The following is a 22,879-nucleotide window of genomic DNA, read 5'->3' on the forward strand; positions in this document are numbered from 1 at the left end:
GCAATGGCGATGCTCACCCATGCTCGAGTGCTTGAGCACTTGCTTGGCCCAGGAGTTCGAGGAGCCATCATGGAGCCCGCTGGAACCGTGGATCTGGCGATGATATTCGCCGCTCTCGACAGGCAGCAGCGGTTTGCCCGATCGGCGTCGCTCGTCGATGGTATCCCAGAGCTGCTCCTCGGTGTCGGCCCTGATGCCAAAGACACCATCGCACGCAATCATCTGGGGATTGTTGGATCCGGAGGGCGACATCCGGAACAGCGACACGAAGGATGCATCTTCATCGATGCGGATACAGGTCCAGCCGCGCAGGTCATTCGGGGTAGGCCAAGCGTCGGTCGAATCGACTGAGCAGATTGGCGACAGAGGCAGCAAACACGGAGCGGGATTGCAGGTCAGTTGAGGGATGCTCGGCACATTGGAAGCAGCGCCAAGATGCCAAGACGAAGTGCGTCAAAGCAGAGTAGTGTGCCATCGGATTGCGCCGAGACAGGGCTCATCAAAACGAGAACTCACTGATTTTGAGACCAAGCAGTGCCTGCCGGGCCGGCCAGACCCACGACACCCAGTTGTCGCGAGAGGCCCGGTCAAGCTCGTAGCCAGTCAGGCCAAATTTCCGCAGCGAGAAGAGGCCGCCTTCGATGACGACAGGGGCAAAGTTCTTCTGGGCCTTGGACATGATCAGCTGCCACAGGTGAGCCTCGTCGGAAGCCCAGAGGAACTCCTCGTCGTTGACGTTCACTTTGGAGCCCGGCGGCTTTGCGACAAGGATCTGGGGATTTTCGGAGGAAGTCAGGGATGTACGGAAGAGCGAGCACATGGGCTTGTTTGGGAAGGGGAAGATGCAAGTCCATCCTTGGGAGAACTGCCGAGTCGGCCACTTTGGAGCCGGCGCTGAGTGATGAGGATAAGATTCGGATGGGCGAAACAGGTAAGTGTGCTGGCCGATGGAGCGAACATAGTACGGATAGGGCGCGGATGCCATGGATGGATGAGGCGAGCGCGGCTGTGAGTGCTGTCGCGGAAGTATCTATGGGGTTTAAGGGGGAAGCAGAGGCTTGGCGGGGCCAGAGCGGGTTCAGAGATGCCAAGGAGGCAAAGCAGCGATGGAGAGATGGAGAGATGGAGAGGACGGCTGTTGCCAAAGGGGCAGGCAGGCAGCTCCAACCCCACGCAAGCGGATGTATGTAACAGGGTGCTGTCGTCTTTGGGCGACGATCGCTGCACAGCACTTGAGTTGCCCGTGGTATTGGCTGCCCAGAGAGGAGAGAGTGGCGGAGCAGATGGCAGCCGAAGGAAGGCGATCGATTGCGCTCGGCGGTCGCAATCGACACCATGCAACAGCGACGCGATCTGCCGACGATGAAACGTTGGCAGCACCGGGATCGGCCATGGGCCAAGGATTGCGAGCGAGGCTCGGTATCTGCGTGGATGGGATACCCTTGGGATCCTGCGCTGGGCGTGCGGAGCGATCGGGCATGGCTCGGATCGGCCGGGGTGTGGAGGTGGGGGAGGACATGGAGGCTCGGGAGGAAGGGATCCGAGGAAGCGAAACAGGGACGGGGCGCTGCTGGCGACTTACACGACGGCGGATGCGAGGATATGGACAGCTGCAGCTTCTCGACACCAGTGGACATGCGCTTCTTTGCGAGCTTGGAGGGCATTAGTGTGGACGGAGATGGATGGGTATAGTGCGAGGCATGAGGAGGTTGGGAGCGAGGCGAAGAAGGGGCCATGGAGTCGGACGAAGCCGAGGCCGCAGCAGCGTCGTTCATGATGGGGACAGGGGCGATAGTCCCTCGGGTCGCGATCGATCGGGCAAGACGAGAGGGTCGGTGGGCCGCAAAGACAGACAGGCGGCGGGAGGCGGGATGCAGATGGGCGGCAGGCAGAGCAAGAGCGAGCAGTTGCCGGGTGGAAGGAGCGCGAGAGATCGGTTACAAGGCAGCAGATGGCAACGGTCTTTGGAGGATGGGAAGGGTGGCCGTGCAAGAAAAAGAGGACGGCGGTACGCCCGGGGCGAGCGAGCGAGGCAGTTGGGGAGGGGTGGCGAGCGGGCGAGGGCGGCGGTGAGCATGTGGCTGCGTGCGGGCGTGTGCGCGCTTGGTTGGGGATGCGACATTGTGGTTGGGGAGTGATTGGTATGTGCTGTTGGTTGGGCGAGCGCCATATGAGAGCGACTTGAATACGGAGTGGGTGTGAATATCATGCGGAGTTGAATGGTATATGGAGTGGGTGTGAATATCATGCGGAGTTGGGTGGTATATGGAGTTGGGTGGTATGTGGAGTAAGTATGAATGTCATGCGCAGTGTGTAACTGTGCTGCTGGCTTTTGTTTTGGCAGAGTGATCAGTCTGCTTCTGCATCTCCCGCATCTCTCGCATCTCCCGTATCTCCCGCAACTGAATCTTCCCAGTGCTCTCGCTGCTCGATCCCATCCGTGCTTCTCGATCCCACGAAGGCGATGGTGGCCGTTCCCAGGGCAGTGCGCCGTGCCAGGCTGGCCGGCGGCTGTGTTTCTCGGCTGTGCTCTCGGCTGCGCTCTCGCCACGCCACACTGTGCTTCTCGCCCGCCATCCACCCTCGCCGAGGCCCTCGCTCTTGTTCTCGCTCTCGGCAGCGCCTCCCGCAGCCACCTTCCTTGCTGCCGCTGCCGCAGCGCGCCACCGTGTCCCGTCCAAAACTCTGCCACACGGGGTCAGCCGCGCACGGGGACATGGCGATGCCGGCCGGTTCTGTGGCACTCCGCGGCGGCCATGGCATCGAGAAACCAGGGAGGCATTCCCACAAGGTCGAGTGCATGCTTCTCTATTGCGACATCAGGACCAATGTATTCAAGACTCTGCTTCCGCAATCAACAAGCATTCTCTTTCTGAGCATGCCATATATTCCCAGAAATACACCGCGGTGGGTGCAGCCGGGTTTTCATTACCAACACCATCATCAACATCATCAACACCATCAACATCGTCAACACCACCAACATCATCAACATCATCGGATCCTGGGAGAGCAAGCAATTGTACTCCAGCGAATCCGGCCTTCTACGGGTTGCGCTGCCGGGCAAGGTCGAGCTGTCGCTGCGTCTCATCCCACCATGGGCCGCCCCACTTCATATAGATGGCGCCCGCCAGTGCACCTCCAAGATGCGCCGAGTGGTCAAACACCTTCCATCGTCGAATCAGTCCGATCACATCGAGCGCTGCCAGGGCGGGGAGCACCTGCCCGAGCTTGAAGCTGGTGAATGGCAGGAATATGATCGACACTGGCAGGTCCGGCAGAGCGAACCCGACACCCACCAGCACTGCCCACAGCGCCCCAGAGGCTCCCAGAGTCGGACGAACCATCTGGAAGCGTCGCAGCACGGCCGTGCTGATCAGATGCGAGCACAGCGATGCGAACGCCGCCGCCGAGATGTAGACTGCCAGAAACTCTTCACGGCAGGTCAGGATGTCCTCTTGCAGGATCGGCACAAAGCTCTTGAGTGCGAGCATATTGAAGCACAGGTGCAGCAGCGTCCGGTGCGAAAAGGCCGCCGTCATCATCGTATATGTCTTGCCAGAGAGCGGGTGGTGCATAAAGTGTCGGCGCATGAACGGAGTCAGCCGCGGGATCTGCCACAGCGCAAAGACGGCCACGTTGATGCCCATGATCGCATAGGCCACTTGCTGTCCCGGGCTCGCCTCCCGGATCGACGATTCGGCCATGAGCACAATGCGCCGGGCGACTTCGGGGAGATTCTCGATCCATGGTCCCGCGATAATCGGGGCGGTGCTCTTGTCATCCGCTCTCTGGGCAAAGCTGTCACCGATGAAGCCCAGGATCTGGTCCTTGAGGCTCGAGTATTGGACTTCGTACCCTTCCCACCGGTTTTCAGCACGGGCTGCCGATCCGATCCAAAACGAGCCCACGATTACGGCGGCGGTAAAGGCAATCGGCTTCAAGTATGTCACCTCGTTGTACTCGGGGAACGGGTTGACTTCCTCCTGGTCAGCCTCGGAGTCATTGTTGTCACTTGTTTGACGCTCGGTGGTGTAGAAGGCACTGCCACCTCGTTGCAAGTTTGCAATGTCCCACTTCAAGCCCGCGCTGGTTCTGGGGCTTGGAGTCGATTGTAGGCTGTTGCGGAGCCAGGCTTGCTGCCCGAGGTTTGCTCTGTGGATCAGAGTGCAGTTTCGGGCTCGCGATTCGGCCTGGCTGAGCGGGCTGCGTTGGAAGTTGGAGTGGAAACAGAGACCGCCAACGACGGGGGCCCAGCGATCCGACGCCGTTAGGATCCGCCGGCACTTGGGCTGCAGGGCCGGACTGGCTCGGCTGAGCAGCTGCTGCAACATCGAGGGTGGCAGAATGGTGGGTGGATGCTGGAAAGAGTGACGACAGCTTTGGGATTGCTGGGCCGCGGATGCGATTTGGTGAAGGCGGTCGCTGCCGTCGAAGAGAGACTGGTTTTATCCTCGGCTTGGGTCGGAGGAGGGGCTCGGTTGGGAGAGCAGAGCGATCGGCGAGAGAGCGCTGGGCCCGAGGCGATCCAGCAAAACGCAGTCAAGGGGCACTGCCTCTTGCATCGGCCTGGACCGACAAGGTCCACGGGGCGGAAACGGGTTGGGGCTGTCCGAGCCGGCTGCGAATCTGATGTGCCCGGCTCTCCACGCACTGTATTGACGGCCCTGCAGCGGCCATTGGATCTTGCCATTGGATCTTGCCATTGGATCTTGCCAAATGCACAGGCCCGTCTGCACCGTCAGGGCCTCCAGAGGAGCCACACGAATGCGGCCCAATGCACAATCGCCCCGACGATCCATCATCAATCCCTCCGAGGTGGCGAACCGCCATTTGCTGGTGTCGCCGCAGCGTCTCGTCGATGGCGTTGGTCATTTGCCGAACCGCATCCGGTATGCGTCCGATGCTGGGTCTTTGGTGAGCTGCGGCATCCAGTCGTCTTCTGAGATATGGTGCGCCCACTCTGCGATAGACCACGGCGGGCGAGCACGGTGAGAGTCAAGAAGGCTGAGAGGATGCGAGCGGGCTTGGTGGCAGCGGCTTCGGGGCCATCTTACCTGGGATGCTCGTCGGCGGCATCGGCAGCGCGGCCATGATTGACTTGATCGCATCGACCTTGTCTAGATATGCGTCGGGCATATTGGGGCCAGGAGTCCCCACAACCGAGAGATTAGAAAGAAAGCCCGCATAAAAGCATTCAGCGAAGGCAGGGACAGCGGCAGAGGGCGGGGGACTGTCGTGCTGGTGGGTTGCAACGGACCTGCATCCATATCGATCATCCGGGCGTCCACAACAATCTCTTTTGCCGGCGGCTGGCTATTTGGGGCTCGTCCATATGAACGCTGCCCATCCTCGAGGCGATCCTCATCGTTGTCGTCCCCGGTCTCTCCGGCATCGTCGTCGTTCAGAAGTAAGTATCCACCCTGGTCCATGCTGTCGACATCGGCATCGTCATCCTCTGAAAGGTCGGCCGGCTCCTGTTCCGGTCCGTCGTTCCAGCCATTGCTTTCCCAGTCGTGATGGGCTATATCGCTCTCAGGCTGTTCGTATGATAGATCCTGATCGTTGGACGGCAGAACAGCATCCTCGAGCGGGAACGAGGCGTGATCCAGATTATTGCCCAGCGAATCGGCCGCATCGACATCCGCTTCGAGCGGAGGGTCCGCAGCATCGGTTTCTCGACTCGAGAGCATCGTTCTGATGGGCTCCGGGAGAACGTGCGAGGTGTGAAAGGGCGAGGGAGCGAAAGCGAAGACAGACGGGATATCGCGCAGGGCGCCAGATCAAAGCGTGAAGAGAGCGAGCGTGTGCGCTGCTCTGGCTCCACAACATGGATGCCGCCAGCGACACTCATGGCAGCATGAGCATCGTGATGACGGAACAACTCAAGCACCCAAGGGACATCGGAAGACGGGTGCTGGGGGGCGCAATGGCCCTTGCCCCGCTTTCAGGAAGTGAATGGTCGCTATGACGATGGACATGTGTATTCGCATCCAAAAACAAATGCAACAAACGCAAAGCGTTTCATTTCACCTTGCAAACGCCGTAAATGCGACCATGGGCCTCCAAAACAAGATGCTCCTGCTTCGATTTACGAGCATTCTAAAACAGAAAAGCGAGCGGGGACTGGCGGGGAAGGGGAGGAGGAAGGTGGTGGCGGGGGGATACTCTATATCGTCGCGGGACGACCGATGACAAAGAATTGGATCCAATCGATTTCTCAACGGTGTTCCCGCATTTAGTACGGAAGGAGAGGCGAGATGTTTCCGCTGGAAACCAAGGCAGGCCACATGTTGCAGGGATGTCGTTAGTGTGCAGTCGCTGGGGATAGGTGCGCTGTTCATATGCGCTCGTGGATGGATCCCGATGCGGGACATCCTGGTGGATCGACAACGAGCGGCATGGGCGTGAACACTTACATGGGGTTGTAATGACAAGCAATAACGGCGCAGGATGAGCTGGTGGCGAGGGCACAGCCAACGGACTGCGAGCTGGACCACATGAGCTGTTGACAGCCGCGTTGCGTATGCAGTGTATCGAAGCAGGGCAGGGATGGAGTGGGGATGGTCAGCGCGAGGTGCATGCAGCAGATATCAGATAAAGCGCACACATACGGTTGACTCTCGGCCTCATCGGAGCGTATTCAAAGGGTTTGCTCGGTTAGACGGAGCATTGCAGGACAAACAAACCTGAGTGTAGTGGTTGTAGAGATGCAGGCCTTCGCTCCACCACGCGCCAACAGCATCGTTGATGGACTGGCCGCCGCCCCAGGTGATGTACAGATTTTCACCGGTGCTGGTATGCTGCAGCTGACAGGTATCGGCGTTCACCTGGGCAGCGCCTTGGGCACTTGCTGCCAGTCCGTCGTCCCAGGAGAGCGGCGGGACACTGAACTGGGCGCGGTAGTAGTTGTGGATCGAGACGGCAGAGCCGGGATCGATCGAATTGCTCTGCGGCGGCGGTGGCGGCGGCGGAGGAGGAGGGGGCGGAGGAGGAGGGGGTGAAGCGTTGGTGGTGGTGGGAGCCGGGGCAGGGGCATCGGTTGTGGCTTGAGCGACGGCCGAAGTGGTTGTGGTGGTCTTGGTGGTGCTGGTTGAGGAGCGGGTCGACGAGGCAGTCGAGGACGTGGAGTTTTGCTGGCTGGCGATGATGTTGCGGATGGTTTGGGTGACGGGCTGGTTCGAAACACAGACAGTCGAGCCGACCTTGAGCGACGAGCAGTCAAAGGTCTGGTTAGTCTGGAGGCTGTTGAGCTGCGTCAGGGAGATGTTGGCGGCCGACGCAATCGATGGGCAGGTGTCCTTGGGCCCCACAATGACACCAACGGTGCATCCATTGATGCCGCTCAGTCCAGTGATGGTGAAGGTCGGGATAGGCAGGGTACTTGAGGCAGAGGTGACGTTGGCCCGAGGCTGGCGCGAACTGCAGATCGTACTGGAAGGCAACAGGCCGAAGCAGTTCAGGAAAGGGTTCATGTCCAGCAGGTTGGCAAAGGTCGCGTTGATCTTGGTCATGATGCTGGCGCAGGTGTCGCCCTTGGCGATCTGGTAGTACGAGATGCAGTTGATCGAGTCGGCGCGGGTGGTGACGATGTCAGAGGTCTTGAGCTGGAGCGAAGGGTCTCTCTTGACACAGATACCGGTGCCGGCAGGGAGGTTGGCGCAGGAAATGGTGTTGTTGATCTGGGTGTTGATGCTGGTGAGGGTGGCAACATCCATTCCGTACGAACCGGCGATCGACAGGCAGGTGTCGTTGGCTCCGGTCACGAGGGCATTCAAGCACCCGGCCAGGGTGATGTTCATGCCTGGGGTCAGGGTGATGACACCGCCGCCCTGTCCGGGGGCCATGAGCGAACGGCTGGTGATGAGCGAGGGGATGCAGACGGGCTGGCCGACGACAGGCTGGTCGCAGTTGATAAAGTTGGCGTTCTGGAGGTCCTTGACGTCAATGTTGTTGCGGTTGGCGATGGTGAAGCACGAGTCGCCATCGCCGACAATGTCCTTGGTGACGCAGGTGCCGTTGTATACAACCGCTCCAAGAGGCTGGGACTCGACGCAGACGGGGTAGTTGACGGCCTTGATGGCGGTGCAGTCGAGGGTCGGGTTCTTGGCCTTGAGGTCGTAGACGGTCAGGCCCTCCTCCTCGGCGATCGACCAGCAGCTATCGGAGGCGTTGACGGGGCGGGTGCGGGTGCATCCTTGGTCCTGATAGACCATCACTCTGGCCAAGGCCTGCGGGGAGCCGCCCTGGATGATCATATGGCGGCCGGTGACGGCCAGACAGAAGCCTGGGCCGCTGGGCGAAACGAGTCCGCCCCATGGTCCGACGAGAACAGCTGTGGCGATGGTGAGCCAGAACTGTTTCATGGCGGAAGGGGGGGGTTGCAAAGCAGGTGCGAGTCTGGTGAGCGCTGCCTGGGAGGACGAGAAGGGCGATATCGAGGTTCCTTTCCTTTTCCTTGCGGCCAAAGAGCCGACCGAAGACGAAGAGACGGCGGCTGGGCAGGGACGGCGGGCTTGCGGGAGGCTAAATACGGCCGTGTGTCGCTGTGACGTGCGCGGCCGTGGCGTGTCTGCGCTGCGTGTGTTGTCTGTGGAGGTGTTGTGCTGCAGTCGCGTGTCGCCGCGGGCGCGCTGCTTTGCCGCAGTGCTGCGTTGCTGCTGCTCCACAGTCTGTGTCGCCAGCCAAGCACGTTCGACCCATGCCGCGCCGCGCACCCTGGCGCTGTCGCGTCTGTCCCACCCAGACCCGCGACGCGGCCCACCGACCAGACGCAACGCCACCGCCGCCGCGTTTTCGGCCTGTGCCTCTGTTTGGCGAGCGCGCGACGCGCTCCAACTGCTTTTGGCACCGCGCGCCTCTGGTGCAACCAGGTCCCGGACCAATCCTCGCGCCGCCGGCCCATGTGCCACAGCCGCCGCTGCTGCGCGCGCCACACCCAGCGGACCAATCACCGGTCTCTGGATCGATCCGAGTCCATCCACTTTCGTGGCTGCCCACAGCCGGACCTGGCCACATGCACGCCAGCCGCATGCTGGCTGCGCGCCCTTGGCCGCCGTTCGGACGTCGCGTCGCGCTGATGTCCTCCCCTCCCCATCAGGCCAGATCGGTCCGTCGACCCCGTCCTGCTGCCCGTCGCGCGGCGCTGCCGATCAGCCTGCATCTGTGTCTGTCCCAGAGCCCCGCGGTACTCGATCCGGCTGCTTCTTCAGCCGAGCCACGACGCCGCGCCATGATGCAATCCGCTCCGATCAGCCAATGCCCCTCGTCGCAGTTCATCCAGCGCCAGTCCACGCCGTCGAGCTTCTCGTCGTCCATTTCATCGATGCACGAGGCCACGGTGTCGGCATCAGATGCGGCCGCACCCAGGCACCCAATGGTGAAGCTGCTGGAGCTTGAAAAGCAGGATCTCATCATCAATTCCAATCGGCAGAACCATCGCAACACCACCATCATCAAGAAGCTCTCGCGACAGGTCAACGAGCTGCAACAGGAAAACAGCGTACGGCCTCCACCGCATCGCGAGGGCCACACAGGGGGATATCAATGAGGCTGGAGGCGTCTCGAAGTCGCATTTCTGGGAAAACGATGCTCTTTTGGAAGCTATAACTCGTGACCACAGTGTTGCCTTCGCTGTCGTATTGGAGCGAGTCGCGCACACCATTCATCAGCCGACGTCTCCGCTAAACTCGTGAAATTTCGCACAGAATCTCAAGCAGCGGGCCGTGTTCCCAAGCCCGGTGGCTCGGCGGAGCGCCGATCGTGCTCTCTCTGTGCTCCAGAGTGTGTCCGAGTCCGATCCAGAGGCATCTCAAACCGACATCACAAACGATGCCACGGAGCCGCTACTCACCGTCGCCTCATCGACCCGATCATCGGCCACCGCTTCACCGCAGCCGTTCTCGAGGTGAGGTCATTGAGTCGACTGGCTCAGCACCTTTCCGCACCCGGTGTTGCCCGAGGCGCCTGTCAATCGCCTCACATATTGTAATATAACAGAGACGCACTACAAAGCAGCACGGACGAGCCCGCTCGTCCGCAGGACGGCATGGCTCAAATACTCCATCAGATTCAGTCAAAAGCGCCCATCGGACAGTCAAAAAGTCCCAAGCCCACTGGACCAGGTACAGCTCGACTTGTCGCGATTTCATCCACGGATTCCCGATCTTTCTCCTCCGAATGAACCGCGGATATGTCGCTTGGATGTCTCCCGATCGCCATGAAAACACGTTTTGATAACACGGTGTGCATGAAAATCATCTAGGTCACGATCGCACTGACAGAGTCATGGGACAGGTTCGACACCTCTTGGAGCTTGCGAGCCAGTCCAACGCACCGCGGAGCGATGCGGCGCGACAATCCACCAGTCCAAGCAAGGTCAGCATTTGCGATGTCCCTTCTCCTGGCGTATGTTGCAACTCATTCCCGAATGCCTGTCCCTTATAAATTACCATGTGCTCGCCTCCACGACTTATTCATCGTTGCATTGGCTCACAGAGCTCTCCCTCAGTGCTACAGCTATACGAAGAACGGATCTGTGAGCTGGAGGAGAGGATCCGGGACCTCACCGACGAAAACGTGCTGCTGGAAGCCAAGTACAGAGACAGGCAATCCTATTTTCAGAGTCAGCGCCAACAGTGCTGCAGCAAGTGCAAGGGCAGTCTCCAAGAGAATGTCTCGCAGCTGACCGTCAGCGTAGGTCTTGTCTCATTGATATCGCTTCGCAATTCCAGCAGTGCGTGGCCGATGAAATGTACTGACATTCGTTCGATCCGATAGAAAGCTTCGCCGACCAAGGAAGTCGAGGAAAAATCCGTCCAGGCTTCAGAGCAGAGCATCCACCCGGTCACTCTGGAGTTCTATTCCACCAAAATCTCACAGCTGGACGACAGGATCATCGAACTCGAGGTTAAAATCTCTGCAGCACAATGTGGGCCTACCGTGCTGCTCCTACAACTTCTTATACGCTCTGTATCCTTGTTTGTGCTTATGCACCAGTAGAGGGTGCTCGGTGTAGAGAAGGACGCCCACGCAAAGACCAAGGAGCTCCTTCGGGAAGCACACCAGGAAGTCAAGGCCGGGACACAGCAGTATGAAAAGCTGGCGAGCAAGGTCGGAACGAGCCAAGTGTGGAAGAAGACGGTCGAAGAACAAAAGTTGTTGATCGACAGCTATTCGAAGCAGTTGATGGACTCGGAGCGACGCATAGTATGCAATCTACTTGATGCCGGGCAATTGTTGGTCTGCAGGGCTGATGCTGTCATTGTGGTATCTGGTAGCTGAGGTGTGTCTCGTGGGCGAGTGGCCTGTGCAGAACGTGGAGCTTTGATTGTATCTTGTCATGCTGCGCTGACTCACAAACACTGTGTTCCGGCTCTTGGTGCTCCAGAAACACTATCGCGACGAATGTGAGAAGCTCGCAAAAAGCCTGAATGAATTCAACCATATTGCATCGCTGACACACGAGGTCAACAAGAGAAGCCTGGGCAAGCTCTGCAAGTTTATTGAGAAGGTTGCAGTGGGAGGAGACATGTCACGAGCAAAGGATTACGAGCCGCCCAGATTTCTGTCGATTTGCATGAACCGCTTGCGCCGGTTCTTGTTGCTTGTGCATTACACTGACGGATTCAATTCAAATCAGCATCTTGGAGCAACTTCAGAGGGTCTTGTACCAAAGGTCAGTGTCCGAACGGCCGCATCGATCAGTCACTTGCGAGCGGCCAGTCGCGGATGGCCAGCTCAGTGAAAGTATGCTGAAGCAATCGCCCTTCTAGACATCCAAATCGGCCAACCGACTTGATCTCTCCGATCTTGTTGAGCATCTCGACAGCCTCGTTGATTCGCTTGTGACCAGAAGCCAGGCTGATTCAGAGAGCCATCGGCAGCTCAACGCAAAGCTTCAAAGGTACCAGCGCCGTGTTTCGGAGAGACACTCTTACATCATAAGCCATCGATCCTCCATGTCTCGGTCCAGTCACATGGCACTGTGATTGATAATGCGCCCAGACCTCCTCGCTCTGCCCACCAAGAAAGTTAAAGCGCTGCTGATGTATCTTCGTCAATACCTGTGGCCTTCTGCAACTGGAAGTGAAAACGAAGAGCTTGACCAGCGTCTCCAGCTTATCAAGCGCACCATGATCACGCAAAAGGAATGGTCGCAAATGTAGGACTCTACTCGATGCTCTTGTTGCTGAAGGGGATGATACCAGACGCCAGACAAACAATCCTCGCAGCAGACCCTGACCACCAGCTACATCCATTTTGCAGTACCGAGGAGCGTGATCAAGCGCGTGTGTCGGCGGAAAAGCTCAAGAAAGATATGAAAGAGAAAGAGGCCGATGTCGAAACCATGCGGGAGAGGATTTTGAAGTTGGTGCGAACCGAGTCGCAGGGCATCTTCTTGCTCGAGAAGTGGCGTTATCATAGTTGACTGCAAACTTGCTACCAATACCGATGGTCCACATGTCACGTCCCTCGCGAGTGCAGGCTAATTTGCTGAAATGTCTCGCAACTAGACCAACGAGGGTGCCTTTCAGAAGAACGAGCTCAAAATCCTCAAGGCCAAGACGGAGCAGCAGAAGCAGGATCTCCTATCCAAGGTAAGGAGTCGTGAACACGCCCGTCCTGGAAGATTGAGACACTGCGACTCTCAACTATTCTTCGAATGTCAGTCGGATAGATGTGGTCAGACATCGCATCTGACCATACACGCCCAGAAAGACCACCGTGGGGATATATACGGGCACACACCGCATGGATATCGATCCGAGCTTGTGGATAATTAACTCGGCGAGGCCATACCTGCCGACGGGTTGATCGTCCAGGATGCGCATCTGAAAGAGGCAACCGAGTCTCTGAGTCGTCTGAACGCCATGAATGAAGCACAGGAGGCCAAAATCAAGGTTCTCACGTAAGCAAATATGAGCTGCATGCCCAAATCCGACACCGCGATATATATCATTTTGACCCATCCGCCTGCTGATCTCCTGGACATGTACAACTGGATCTCGGGCACACCTTGGCTGCATACGACGTTATCGACAGCCACAACCAACTCAACAAGGAGCTGGTCATGAAGGATCTCAGGAGTAAGAATGAGGGTCTTCATGAAGATATCCAAAAGTCGTTCAAGATGGTGGAAGAGCTCGAGGAGCTGCGCAAGGTGCACCGAAAGTGCAAGTCCGAGATTGTTCGTAAGGACGGACTGATCCACATGTGGAAGGAAAGGGCTGATGCACTCAGCAGGGTAAGATATCTGATCCTGCGCCATAGACAGGCAGTCCGGAGGGCACACATGCCATCTTGGACGGCACTTCCTTTGGACTCGGAACCGACGCGGCGACCTTGATCTGATCCCGGGTTGACACTATCTACAGGAGATTGTCGATCTGAAAGCGCGCTTAGACTCTACGGTCGATAACAAAAAATATGCGAGTGCAGTTCAGACCAAGCAACTGGCCAGCGAAAAGGCATACCGTCTGCAGGAGAAGTACGACGAGTCCGTGAAGAAGCTGGAGCACATCGAGAACGCTGTGAGAATGTTCCTTGAAGCACGGCTCTCGTCTCGCAAGCCCACCAGTGAGCTCCAGTCCGACTCGACCGTATCCAACGGATCTGCCCAGCTTCTTGATTCGTTCGAGACAGAAATGCTGCCAGAGGATGTGGTCAAGACAGCAGAGAAGATCTCAAAGACGGTAAGTATCGTCGTGGGAGCTCCGGGATGTGGCGATGGCACGGACATGCGTTACATCTGACCGATCTGCATGCAGATCTTGAACCTGGACTATCGTACGCTCCTCAAGGCACCACCAGAGGGCGTGATGGAAATCAGCCAGCTCGATGAAAAGCTCCGAGACATGTAAGCTTGGCCACGAACCGTCGGGATGCGTAAGTTGCACGTACTGCTCTAACACATCTTGTACTGCTTCTCGGCACACCATCCTTTGACATGCCATCGAACAAAGCATGGCAGGCACTTCTCCAGAGCTGCAGCTGTACCAACTGATGAGCGAGGCCATTTGTTCCTCGTAGCGCACGGGCGATCAGGCGGCGATCGATGATTGCCGCTGCCCCTGGGATGCAAATCCGCTGGGTAACCGGAAATCTCCAAGCCCAAGCGATGTGCACTTACCCACAAGCGACCATTCCATTTGCACTTACTTGAGGTGTCTTATCATTATTTGGCTGCATGGACTGCGTGTTCAGAGGGAACCGTCTCAGTTTTGCATTCCTCGTCCCCGGTTGCACATACATTCTGATACAGACAGATCAATACGGGTGCGTCGCATTTCCGAGATGCATCGCGATATAGCCTTTACATGTGGTGTTGGCAATGGCCGTGGCCACTGTCTGTATGGTGAACTATGCTCTCCGAGAGACGGGTCACAGCCCGGGGCGACACCTGAGGAGCTTGAATCAACAATATGCGATGATTCTATCGACGGGTGCAGGGAGTATGAGTGCTGATTTAGAATCTTGACTACTCTGAGGACTCTGGTTGCTCTGATCCTGCCTGCCTGCCACATCCATCCAATCAGTCGGGTGGGACACACGGGCTGATCGACATCATATTCATTGATGCAACCGGCGCCTCGATTCAGACTGAGTGCACCAGCATCCGTGGCTGTTCACTTTGCGGCCGAGCCCCGCTTTGGTTGCTCAACCAATCCAAATGTACTGGACAGACAGCACAGGCGGGCCGGAAAATACTATATATTCTGTCGCTGGGCCCAGCGGCGATCCGGTCCATGTCATTCATCGCCAGCTGCGGCTGTCCGCAACATCCAGTACTTTTTTCTCCACGGCCACGACTGTCGGTCTCCTGTAGCGAAAGCACGTCGCATAGACTGCATCGATGTCTTCAGCGGCACCCGATTCGGCTGCTGCCTCGCATCCTGAACACGACCCCTCCGCAAATCCGTCTGCCGAAGATGTCCACTATGTAAATGCCGAGGCCGATAGCGCGAGCATCGACCAGCCGACCGGGACTAATGATCCCACAAGTCTGAAAGTCGGCACCTCGCTGCGCGTCATCAAGGCCTATCACAAAACCGACGAAAACGAGCTTGAGCTTGAAGTGGACGACGTTGTCGATCTTGACGAAGTTCCGGCCTCCAACGACGAGTTCTGGTGGAAAGGCACCAACCGCTCGTGGGGCCCCAACAATGGCTGCCAGGGTTACTTTCCATCTTCATGCGTGGTTGTGGAACTGTGGGAACTTGACCCCGACAACCCGCCGCCACTGGCGGACGACAAGGTGTTTGCCCCGGGAGTGACCACAGATGCTCCAACGGACGTGCCCGACGAATCCTCCGAAGTTCTTGACGACGGGCCACCTGCCCCTCCCGTGCCAGAGCCCGTTCCGCCAGGGACCAAGGTCTTGGTACGCGAGGCGTTCCAGGCAAGCATGGCGGATGAGCTCGATCTTCGCAAAGGCGAGGAGGTCGTTGTTCTCGAGGCCCCGGATGGCGGGTGGTGGCGAGGCATGTCCAACCTCGGCTCCAAGGAAGCCAAAACAGGTTGGTTTCCGGCAACAATGATCACCGTGCCGGCAGATGACGGACTGAGTCCGGCCAAATCAGCCGAGGCCAGTTCGTCATCTATCGGCGAGCTGGCGTCAAATGCCTCGTCACCGACCAAAAAGGCCTGGTTCAAGCGCCTGATTTCAAAGAAGGGCAAGGATGGCGAGACCGAGCAAGAGCGCAAGGAACGCAAGGAGCGCGAAAAGCAGGCCGAGAAGGAAAAGGAGAGGCAGAAGAAGGCCGAAAAGGAGCGTGAGAAGGAGCGTGAGAAGGCTGAGAAGGAGCGTGAGAAGACTGAAAGGGAACGTGAGAAGGCCGAGAAGGAGCGCGAAAAGATCGAAAGGCAGCGGCTCAAGGAAGCAGAAAAGCAGCGGCTCAAGGCAGAGAAGCGCGATAAAAAGGCCAGAAACAGGTCCAAGTCTGCTCCAAACACCAATCTCCAGCTTCGCGACGATCGAGGGGTCGGGAACAACCAACTCGGAGTGGTGTACGAATCCAATGAGCTCGCAAGCAGTGCATCGTTACACATCAAGTCGCTGAGCGAGCAGAAGAGCAGTTCTAATCTCAAGCCGAGGTAATGTGCAGTATGACTGTCGCCGCGGGGTCACGCCATACCGCAGACGCAAAGTATCGTCGAGTGGCTGCCTGGTATCCCCCCCAAGATCCGTCCGGCGCAGGATATCAGCTTGACCCACTTCCAGAGCCGTATCGCACACGTGTCTGTTCGATACCCATTGCCGTATCGACTGACACTCGGACCCTTGCATTTTTTGTTCGCGATGCGGTGTGTCCTGTTCCGTGCAACATCTAGATCCGGAACTGTTTCCCCCACGAGCCCACTCAGCGCCTCGCTTCGATCCATGGATCAATCCGCAGATCGTGTCAGTCCGTCTGGCAGCAGGCCTGTCCTGGAATCCAAAGAGAGTCTACATCGGAAGCCTCGAGGTGGAGAGTCGTCGGTCGGTTCGCCGCAAGCGCCGCAGCTTTCCCCATCGACCTCGACACACCCACTGCCCTCATCCTTATCGCAATCAAAGTTGCAGTCCTTGCCCGAAGTCCACTCGCAAACACAGCTGTCTTCGCCGGCTAACATCGAGCTGAGCCAGACGCAGCAGTCCTCAGTACTTGCGGAGCAGCAAGGAGTGCTCTCAGAGGCCGATCAATCACAAGCAGCTCCGCCATCCACTGCAGCCTTGGTCATGAACACCACAACAAGTATCACATCGGAGCATGGTTTTCAATACCTCTCTTCCGACAAACCCGAGTCCGTGGACAAACTGGGGCCTTTGGACCCACCTCTTTCCACCCCCAAAATCACTCTCGACAGACCTGTCTCCGAGTTGTTCTCCTCATCCATCCAGTCTAGCATAGCCGATTCGGCTGATACGCATGCGGTGGATAACGTCGGGATGATTTTCTCTGATGAGAAGGACGCATCATCTCCGACTCAGCTAGGGGGCCTCGAAGCTTCTTCCTCTGTCCATTCACCTTCAGCGCAGCAAAGTCCAGCACATGACTCAGGTATATCACCCATGTCTGTCGCATCTCACATAACAACCTCGGCCGATTCGTCGCCCACGGCAGCATTCACAGCAACTGCTGAGGATCAAAGAGCGGCGCAAGCTGCGAGCGGATCCAGCTCTGGAGCCACCGATGCGGCTGCTTCCTCCAAGACGACCGCGGACTCAGCAACAGCCTCGTCCCCTCCACCGGAACAGAATTCCAGTGGCTCTGCCGTCAACCATCAGCCCTCGACACCACTAGCGACTCAAGCTGCATCCGGCGCAACAGCTTCACCGTCTTCGCATGGTTCTACCGCTACTTCTGATCAATTTGGGCATACGGCTGGTATTTCTGCACCGGCGGCGGCTCAGGAGCCATTGGCTACGAGGGATTTGCCCGCAGCGCAAGTGGCAGCTGCGTCAGGGTCGCTTCCGAGACCAGCTCCTTCGGCAACGGCACAAACAACCTCGCATACAATTTCCTCGGCGATAGTGCCCGATTCAATTGCTCCCTCATCGCCACAATTTCACCCAGTCTCTAACGATGGCATCGTTGATGATAACCTCAAGTCCTCAAAAGATACACCGAGTCATGAAAATGCATTCGGGATCAGTGGTGGTGCAGCGTCTTCCTTCAACAATGTCGCAGAGCCAAGACTTCCGGGCGCTGAAGGTGCCCACGATGCTACGAACCCGACGCTACATCGCGAGGGGTCCGTAAGGGCATCGCAAATCCACGCAAAGTCGGCAAACGATCTGTTTCCGCGCCAGCCCTTCCAGCTTACTCTTGCAGACGAACTGTCGCACACCAAATCCGAGTCAAACTCAGCCACCCAGCTGCCCAAGGTCGTTCCAGAGAAGCACGAATACATTCCCTCTCGTCTTGCCGAGTCCTCAAAGGCGCGCGAATCTGTAGAGTCGACCGAACTTGTCAAGAAGGAAAGCTCTGTCGGCCTCGCTTCACGCGAAAAGGTAGTTGGTGTCAAGGATGCCAGGGCGCACTCTCCCGCCCTGGCCTTTGTTGGACACCAAGACTCTCTCCGGATTGGCTCCATGCCGTTGATGATCTCCAAGGGTTCAGAAAGGACCCAGGTTCACACGGGGTCCCTGGGCTCGCAGGAAAGTGATGGCCACTTGATTCAGTCTGGAACCGATGATCCCAAACCTCATCTCTTGGCTGCTGGAACTACGCCAACACCCCCAGACACGATGGCCCCCAAAATACCTGAGGCCCACCCTAGTGAAGCGAGCGAGAGTGTCCTTCATGCCTCGACCCATCGTCCTGAAGGAGACACACCCGGAAGTGTGCTCCACAGCAAACGACGAGCTAGCGCTGGATCCAAGCCAGGCGCGTCTGAGACCAAGGCGGAAGAGAACCTCATCCGACTGTCGAATGTAACGGGGACAGGGGAGGCCATCGACTCTGGACGACCGTCCGTGCTTGCGTCGTTCCAAGCCGAGTCCATCGCTGCCCCATCACCGACGCTGTCCGAGGCGGGAATCTCGGCATCCGCCCTGCCACGATCTCCGGCGCTCAAGCCAAAGGGCGGCGTTACCATCGAGAAGAGTGTGACATTTGAGCTTGATGGCAAAGGAGAGAGCATCGCCTCACCTGAACAAATGCACAGCAAGCCCGAGTTGGTTTCCGCCGCCGATCATCGAGATTCCAACCGGGGAGATTCGCGCACCCGGAAGGCCGCCGATACCGAGACACACAAGCTCGAGGTCGCCGGGCCTCCTTCGAAGATTGGACATCAAGATAGTGTGTTCTCCGAGGGCGCCACATCAGTCCGACCCTCGATCTCGCATCACCAATCGCTGCCAACCTATCCAAGTTCCCGATCGAGCAAGTCACAGGCTCCGGAGGGAGATGCATCAGCCGAACGAGTCAGCTCAACAGAAAAGTATGCAGATTCTCTGCAGTCGCTCCATTCAATCACCGGCAAGGCAGGGATCAATGCGATCCCAGCAGAGAGCCAGTACGCCCTCGCTGCATCTGTGGCTGATGACAATGGGAGCACGTCCACGACGGCGCTTGATAAAAGCAAGTCGCTCCAGGAAGATATTCAAACCGACAGCCCAATGTCTCTCTCAAAGCAGTCGTTCCTGATGGAGGCTGCCGCCATTCCACTTCCCGAGCAGTCGCTCCAGAGCTTGACATCCACCATGACCCTCCAAATGGCGGCGACTGAGGCCTCGGCAGAGTCCAAAAGCCAGCGGCCACGAACCCAAAGCGCACCGGTCGAGCGGACCGCAGCAGCAAAGAGCAGTAAGAAGCTCAACATTGATCCGGCCATACCTGACTGGGGAGAGCCCGATGCGGCATACCACGACCGACGCTCTTCGGTCCGGAGTGTCGGGGAGTTCTCGACCAACGGATATGCCGAGTATGGGTTTGGCAGCTCGACCTTCCAAGCCACGCCAACGCTTCCGTCGAACCAGGTTCTTCAATGGTATGACCGGGTCCCAAAAGATATCTACGAGAAAATGGAGAAAAAGGAGCGCCAGAGGATGACGGCTATCTGGGAGCTGATTACCACGGAGCGGAGCTATATCAAGGACCTCAAGATCATCATCGATGTATGTACTGGAACCGGCGACCGCCGTGGCAGCTGCAGCAGCTGAGCTATAGGTTGCATCATAAATTGCCGGCCTAGAGCGTAACACTGGGATAATGTCTTTCGGTATGCCCTCCCAGGTATTCATCAGGCCGTTGAGTGACCGCAAGGTCATCCAAACAAAGCAAATCGACTTGCTGTTCGCCAACACAGAGCAGCTCCTGAATGTCAACCAGGTGAGGGAGCACGCAAGCCCATCTGGTGCGACTTGGATCTGGGTCGAGCGAAAGACTTGCCAAATACTCACATGTCCGTATCTGCAACAGGAGTTTCTCACGCTGCTGGAGGACAGATATCAACAAAACCCGATTATCGAGGTCATCGGTGACGTTTTTCTTGATGTGGTGAGTTCACAGACACCTGGCGCGGGACTTGGACTGGAGATTGTTAGGTGTGCCCTTCGTTCTTCCGCAGCTCTTTACGATGGTATTCAGGCCACGCTGCTTGGGTCAAAATCGACGGCTGACCAGCATCGACTTGAAACAGGCGCACTCGATGATCGGATACATACAGTACTGCAGCAACCACTCTGCCAGTGGGTCCAAGGTCCTTGCATTGCAGCAGTCGAACAAGGGACTCCGCTCCTTTCTCGAGGCAAGTTGAATGGCGCTGGCAGCTGCGCATCCCACAGTGAGTTCACGATGAAATGGATTCCATGGAGCAACCGAGTCGGGCTCACCCTTGCGTGCTGTGTGGGCCTCTTGGCTTACAGGAGGTATCCAAGAACCCTATTGTCCGTAACCTCGACCTTGGCAGCTTTTTGATCAAGCCGGTGCAACGCATATGCAAATATCCGCTGCTGATCAAAGTACGGGTTTGCTGCTCTGCTTTGAGCTGGATCGCAAAAATCAACCACAGCTGGGTGGCATTGAGCGGATTCTGCCCTTGCTTGCTGTCCTCTGGCAGTGTCTGTGTCTGTATCTGTGTCTGTGTCTGTGTCATGTTCTGCGGCGTGTAGTGACGATTCATTATCTCTGCGCTCAGGAAATCATGAAAAACACACCCGAAACGAAGCAAGACTATCCTATCCTGAAGGAGGCGCTTGATTTGATGCAAGGCATCATCACCCTGGTTAATGAGGGCGCCCGTCAACCCGAGGGGCTGCGCAAGCCTGCTGACATCCAAGGACTGTTTTCGGAGGTTTGCGCTGCCAGCCATGCCCAAACGTAGTGCTGTTGTTGGATAGCGTCTGTGCTTGTGCTGTGCACCAACATCCCGTGACATTGTTTTGACATTTGTTTCTCGACGTTTCTCTGTCATGCGGGCTGCATCGACATCCAAAGAAAATAACGCTGGCGTCTCCGAATCGCTATTTGATCCGCGAGGACGCCGTGTTTGTGGTGCTACAAGGGTCCAAGAAGCCTCGCCGGATCTTCATGTTCAACGACATCATCATCATATCCCGCAAGGACTGGCGGGACAAGTATCATCTCCTCGAAATGGGGCCCATCACCAACTTTCGCGTATACGATGTGGTGGATGACCAAGACGGTGAGCATCTCCATAGCACGGTATTTTGGTGTGCAGCGGATCGCTTCCTGATGGCTCGCCGTCAGTCGGATCGCTGCCGTGGCCGATCCGTCACCGAGAGGTATCGACCAAGTGCTCGGAACTAAACGTCCTCTGCCGCACAGGGAATGCCAACCTGTTTTCGCTCGAGTCCACCAACCGGTATCTGTTCTCGGTCAACACCGCTGCCATCAAGCAGTCCTGGATGAATGCCTACAAGACCCTGACCCAGAACACCATTCGGTCCAAGGAGGCCTGGGAGATGATTGGCGAGGAGACATCGTACATGGATCTGGACGAGGACGAGGACGGTGCCACCATATCGACTCCAAAGACATCGCACAAACGCTTCGGCTCGTCCGTGAGTCTTACAGAGGATAAATCCATTGACCGGTCCTTGACGCTGACCCACCGCAATTCAGAGAAGAAGATTGACGACTCCAAGCGACAAGAGGACCAAAAACAGCAGGAGGAGGCCCACAAGGCAGCAGCCGCTATGGCCGCCGCCGCCGCTGCTGCTGCTGCTGCTGCCGCGGTCGTCACCGAGGAAAGCAAAAAGGGAACCGACGAGGCCAGAAACAGTGGCATGGCAACACCAAAGAAGAGCAAGTTCAAGCTGCCTTTCACTGCTCGCTCGGCCGGCAGTGCAGCCGGCGCGCGAATGTCCTCTGTTGTCGACTTTAGCATGGAGGATGAGCTTATTGAGAAGCTCAAGGCTGCCGAAGGGGCCAAGAGCGAGCTGGCCGAGAAGCTGAAGGCCGAGGAGACGGCCCGCACAGAAACGGCGCAAAAGCTGAACGAGTGTCAGGGTCGCCTCAAGGAACAAGAGGACATATTGGCCCAGCACATTCTCAAGATAGCCGACCTTGAAGCCCAGTTCCAGGACAAGGAGGCTGTCCACGAGCAACTGAACGAGCTGCTGCGACAGACGACTGAGGAGCGCGATGCCGAGGTGGCTGCCAAGGCAGAGCTCGGCGACAGGCTCAGCGCGGCGCTAGAGCGGGCCACCAAACTCGAAACATCGCTGGACTCTGCAAATGCAGCACGGCGCCTTCAGGAGGGCCAAATCAACGAGCTCAAGCACGCTCTCGACGCCCGAGCTCAGCAGCTTAGTGAGCTCAGCACACAGATAGAAGCCAGCGACCTCCGAGCCCAAATGCGAGAGGCAGAGTTGTTGGCCAAGATCGACACAATGAACAAGGAATTTGCCTCCCAGACCGAGGCCGAGAAAGTCAGGCACGCGGTTGAGATGACCACGGAGCGCAGCGAGCGCGCCAAGATGGAGTTTGAGCACCAGCGTCAAAAGGACGAGATCGAGAATCGGATGCAAAAATCCATCATCAAGCTCGAGGGCGAGTTGTCCAAGCTTGAACTACAGTGCAGCATCCTCGAGAAGGAAAAGAGTGCCTTGGAGAAACAGTCATCGAGCGAGATCGAGACCCTGAAAGGCAAGCTCTCCCAGGTCAATGACGGCCTAACCAGGCAGCTGCATGAGGCGCAGCGAGCTCTTCGGGAGACACAGCATCTCCTCCGCGAGAAGGAGGGTGTTCTCAAGCTCAAGGACGAGATCATTCGGGAAAGGGACAGCTCGCTGTCCAAACTGGATTACGAAAAGCAACAAATCTCTGCCGAGCTTGGACGGGCGCTCTCAGCCGGCGAGGCATCTCGGCAAGAGTACCGGACGATGATGTCGGACTTTGAGAAGGTGCTGCAGGAGCGCCATCAGACC

At 57.5% G+C, this 22,879-nt stretch overlaps 5 protein-coding genes across 5 annotated transcripts; 2 read left to right on the forward strand and 3 right to left on the reverse strand.

The window, feature by feature from the left end:
* Nucleotides 1-2,783: 2,783 nt before the first annotated feature.
* BJ171DRAFT_505887 (uncharacterized protein) lies at nucleotides 2,784-4,699 on the reverse strand. The gene has a single exon (XM_053111084.1). The coding sequence runs from the start codon at nucleotides 4,332-4,334 to the stop codon at nucleotides 3,045-3,047; it is 1,290 nt and encodes a 429-aa protein (XP_052966544.1). The 5' UTR covers nucleotides 4,335-4,699; the 3' UTR covers nucleotides 2,784-3,044.
* Nucleotides 4,695-5,959, reverse strand: BJ171DRAFT_505888 (uncharacterized protein). Its single transcript, XM_053111085.1, has 3 exons — nucleotides 5,261-5,959; nucleotides 5,058-5,120; nucleotides 4,695-4,963 (listed from the first exon to the last, which is right to left on the reverse strand). The coding sequence occupies exons 1-3, from the start codon at nucleotides 5,691-5,693 to the stop codon at nucleotides 4,872-4,874; spliced, it is 588 nt and encodes a 195-aa protein (XP_052966545.1). The 5' UTR covers nucleotides 5,694-5,959; the 3' UTR covers nucleotides 4,695-4,871.
* Nucleotides 5,960-6,238: 279 nt separating this feature from the next.
* Nucleotides 6,239-8,258, reverse strand: BJ171DRAFT_582033 (uncharacterized protein; the record flags this gene model as incomplete). The annotated part of the gene is made up of 3 exons (XM_053114140.1): nucleotides 6,239-6,269; nucleotides 6,420-6,505; nucleotides 6,690-8,258. The coding sequence occupies 3 exons, from the start codon at nucleotides 8,256-8,258 to the stop codon at nucleotides 6,239-6,241; spliced, it is 1,686 nt and encodes a 561-aa protein (XP_052966546.1).
* Nucleotides 8,259-9,232: 974 nt separating this feature from the next.
* BJ171DRAFT_582034 (uncharacterized protein) lies at nucleotides 9,233-13,862 on the forward strand (the record flags this gene model as incomplete). Its single annotated transcript, XM_053114141.1, has 17 exons — nucleotides 9,233-9,502; nucleotides 9,708-9,907; nucleotides 10,070-10,124; nucleotides 10,297-10,407; nucleotides 10,519-10,695; nucleotides 10,780-10,908; nucleotides 11,002-11,208; nucleotides 11,390-11,512; nucleotides 11,642-11,677; nucleotides 11,775-11,905; nucleotides 12,089-12,163; nucleotides 12,268-12,373; nucleotides 12,516-12,599; nucleotides 12,825-12,910; nucleotides 13,045-13,246; nucleotides 13,377-13,694; nucleotides 13,770-13,862. The coding sequence occupies 17 exons, from the start codon at nucleotides 9,233-9,235 to the stop codon at nucleotides 13,860-13,862; spliced, it is 2,403 nt and encodes an 800-aa protein (XP_052966547.1).
* Nucleotides 13,863-14,797: 935 nt separating this feature from the next.
* On the forward strand, nucleotides 14,798-16,099 carry BJ171DRAFT_619703 (uncharacterized protein; the record flags this gene model as incomplete). The annotated part of the gene is made up of 1 exon (XM_053115405.1): nucleotides 14,798-16,099. The coding sequence occupies exon 1, from the start codon at nucleotides 14,855-14,857 to the stop codon at nucleotides 16,097-16,099; it is 1,245 nt and encodes a 414-aa protein (XP_052966548.1). The 5' UTR covers nucleotides 14,798-14,854.
* Nucleotides 16,100-22,879: the final 6,780 nt, after the last annotated feature.

Source organism: Polychytrium aggregatum, assembly GCF_025602895.1.
Source record: "Polychytrium aggregatum strain JEL109 chromosome Unknown BJ171scaffold_19, whole genome shotgun sequence".
NCBI classification, from domain to species: Eukaryota; Fungi; Chytridiomycota; class Chytridiomycetes; order Polychytriales; genus Polychytrium; species Polychytrium aggregatum.

Excerpts from the sequence above, each read along its gene's own strand:
- BJ171DRAFT_505887 (XM_053111084.1), bottom strand. The coding sequence starts at position 4,334 with ATGTTGCAGCAGCTGCTCAGCCGAGCCAGTCCGGCCCTGCAGCCCAAG.
- BJ171DRAFT_505888 (XM_053111085.1), bottom strand. The coding sequence starts at position 5,693 with ATGCTCTCGAGTCGAGAAACCGATGCTGCGGACCCTCCGCTCGAAGCG. Across the intron at positions 5,121-5,260 it reads GATGATCGATATGGATGCAG|ACAAGGTCGATGCGATCAAG; the intron begins GTCCGTTGCAAC and ends ACGCATATCTAG. Across the intron at positions 4,964-5,057 it reads GCCGCCGACGAGCATCCCAG|AGTGGGCGCACCATATCTCA; the intron begins GTAAGATGGCCC and ends GGTCTATCGCAG.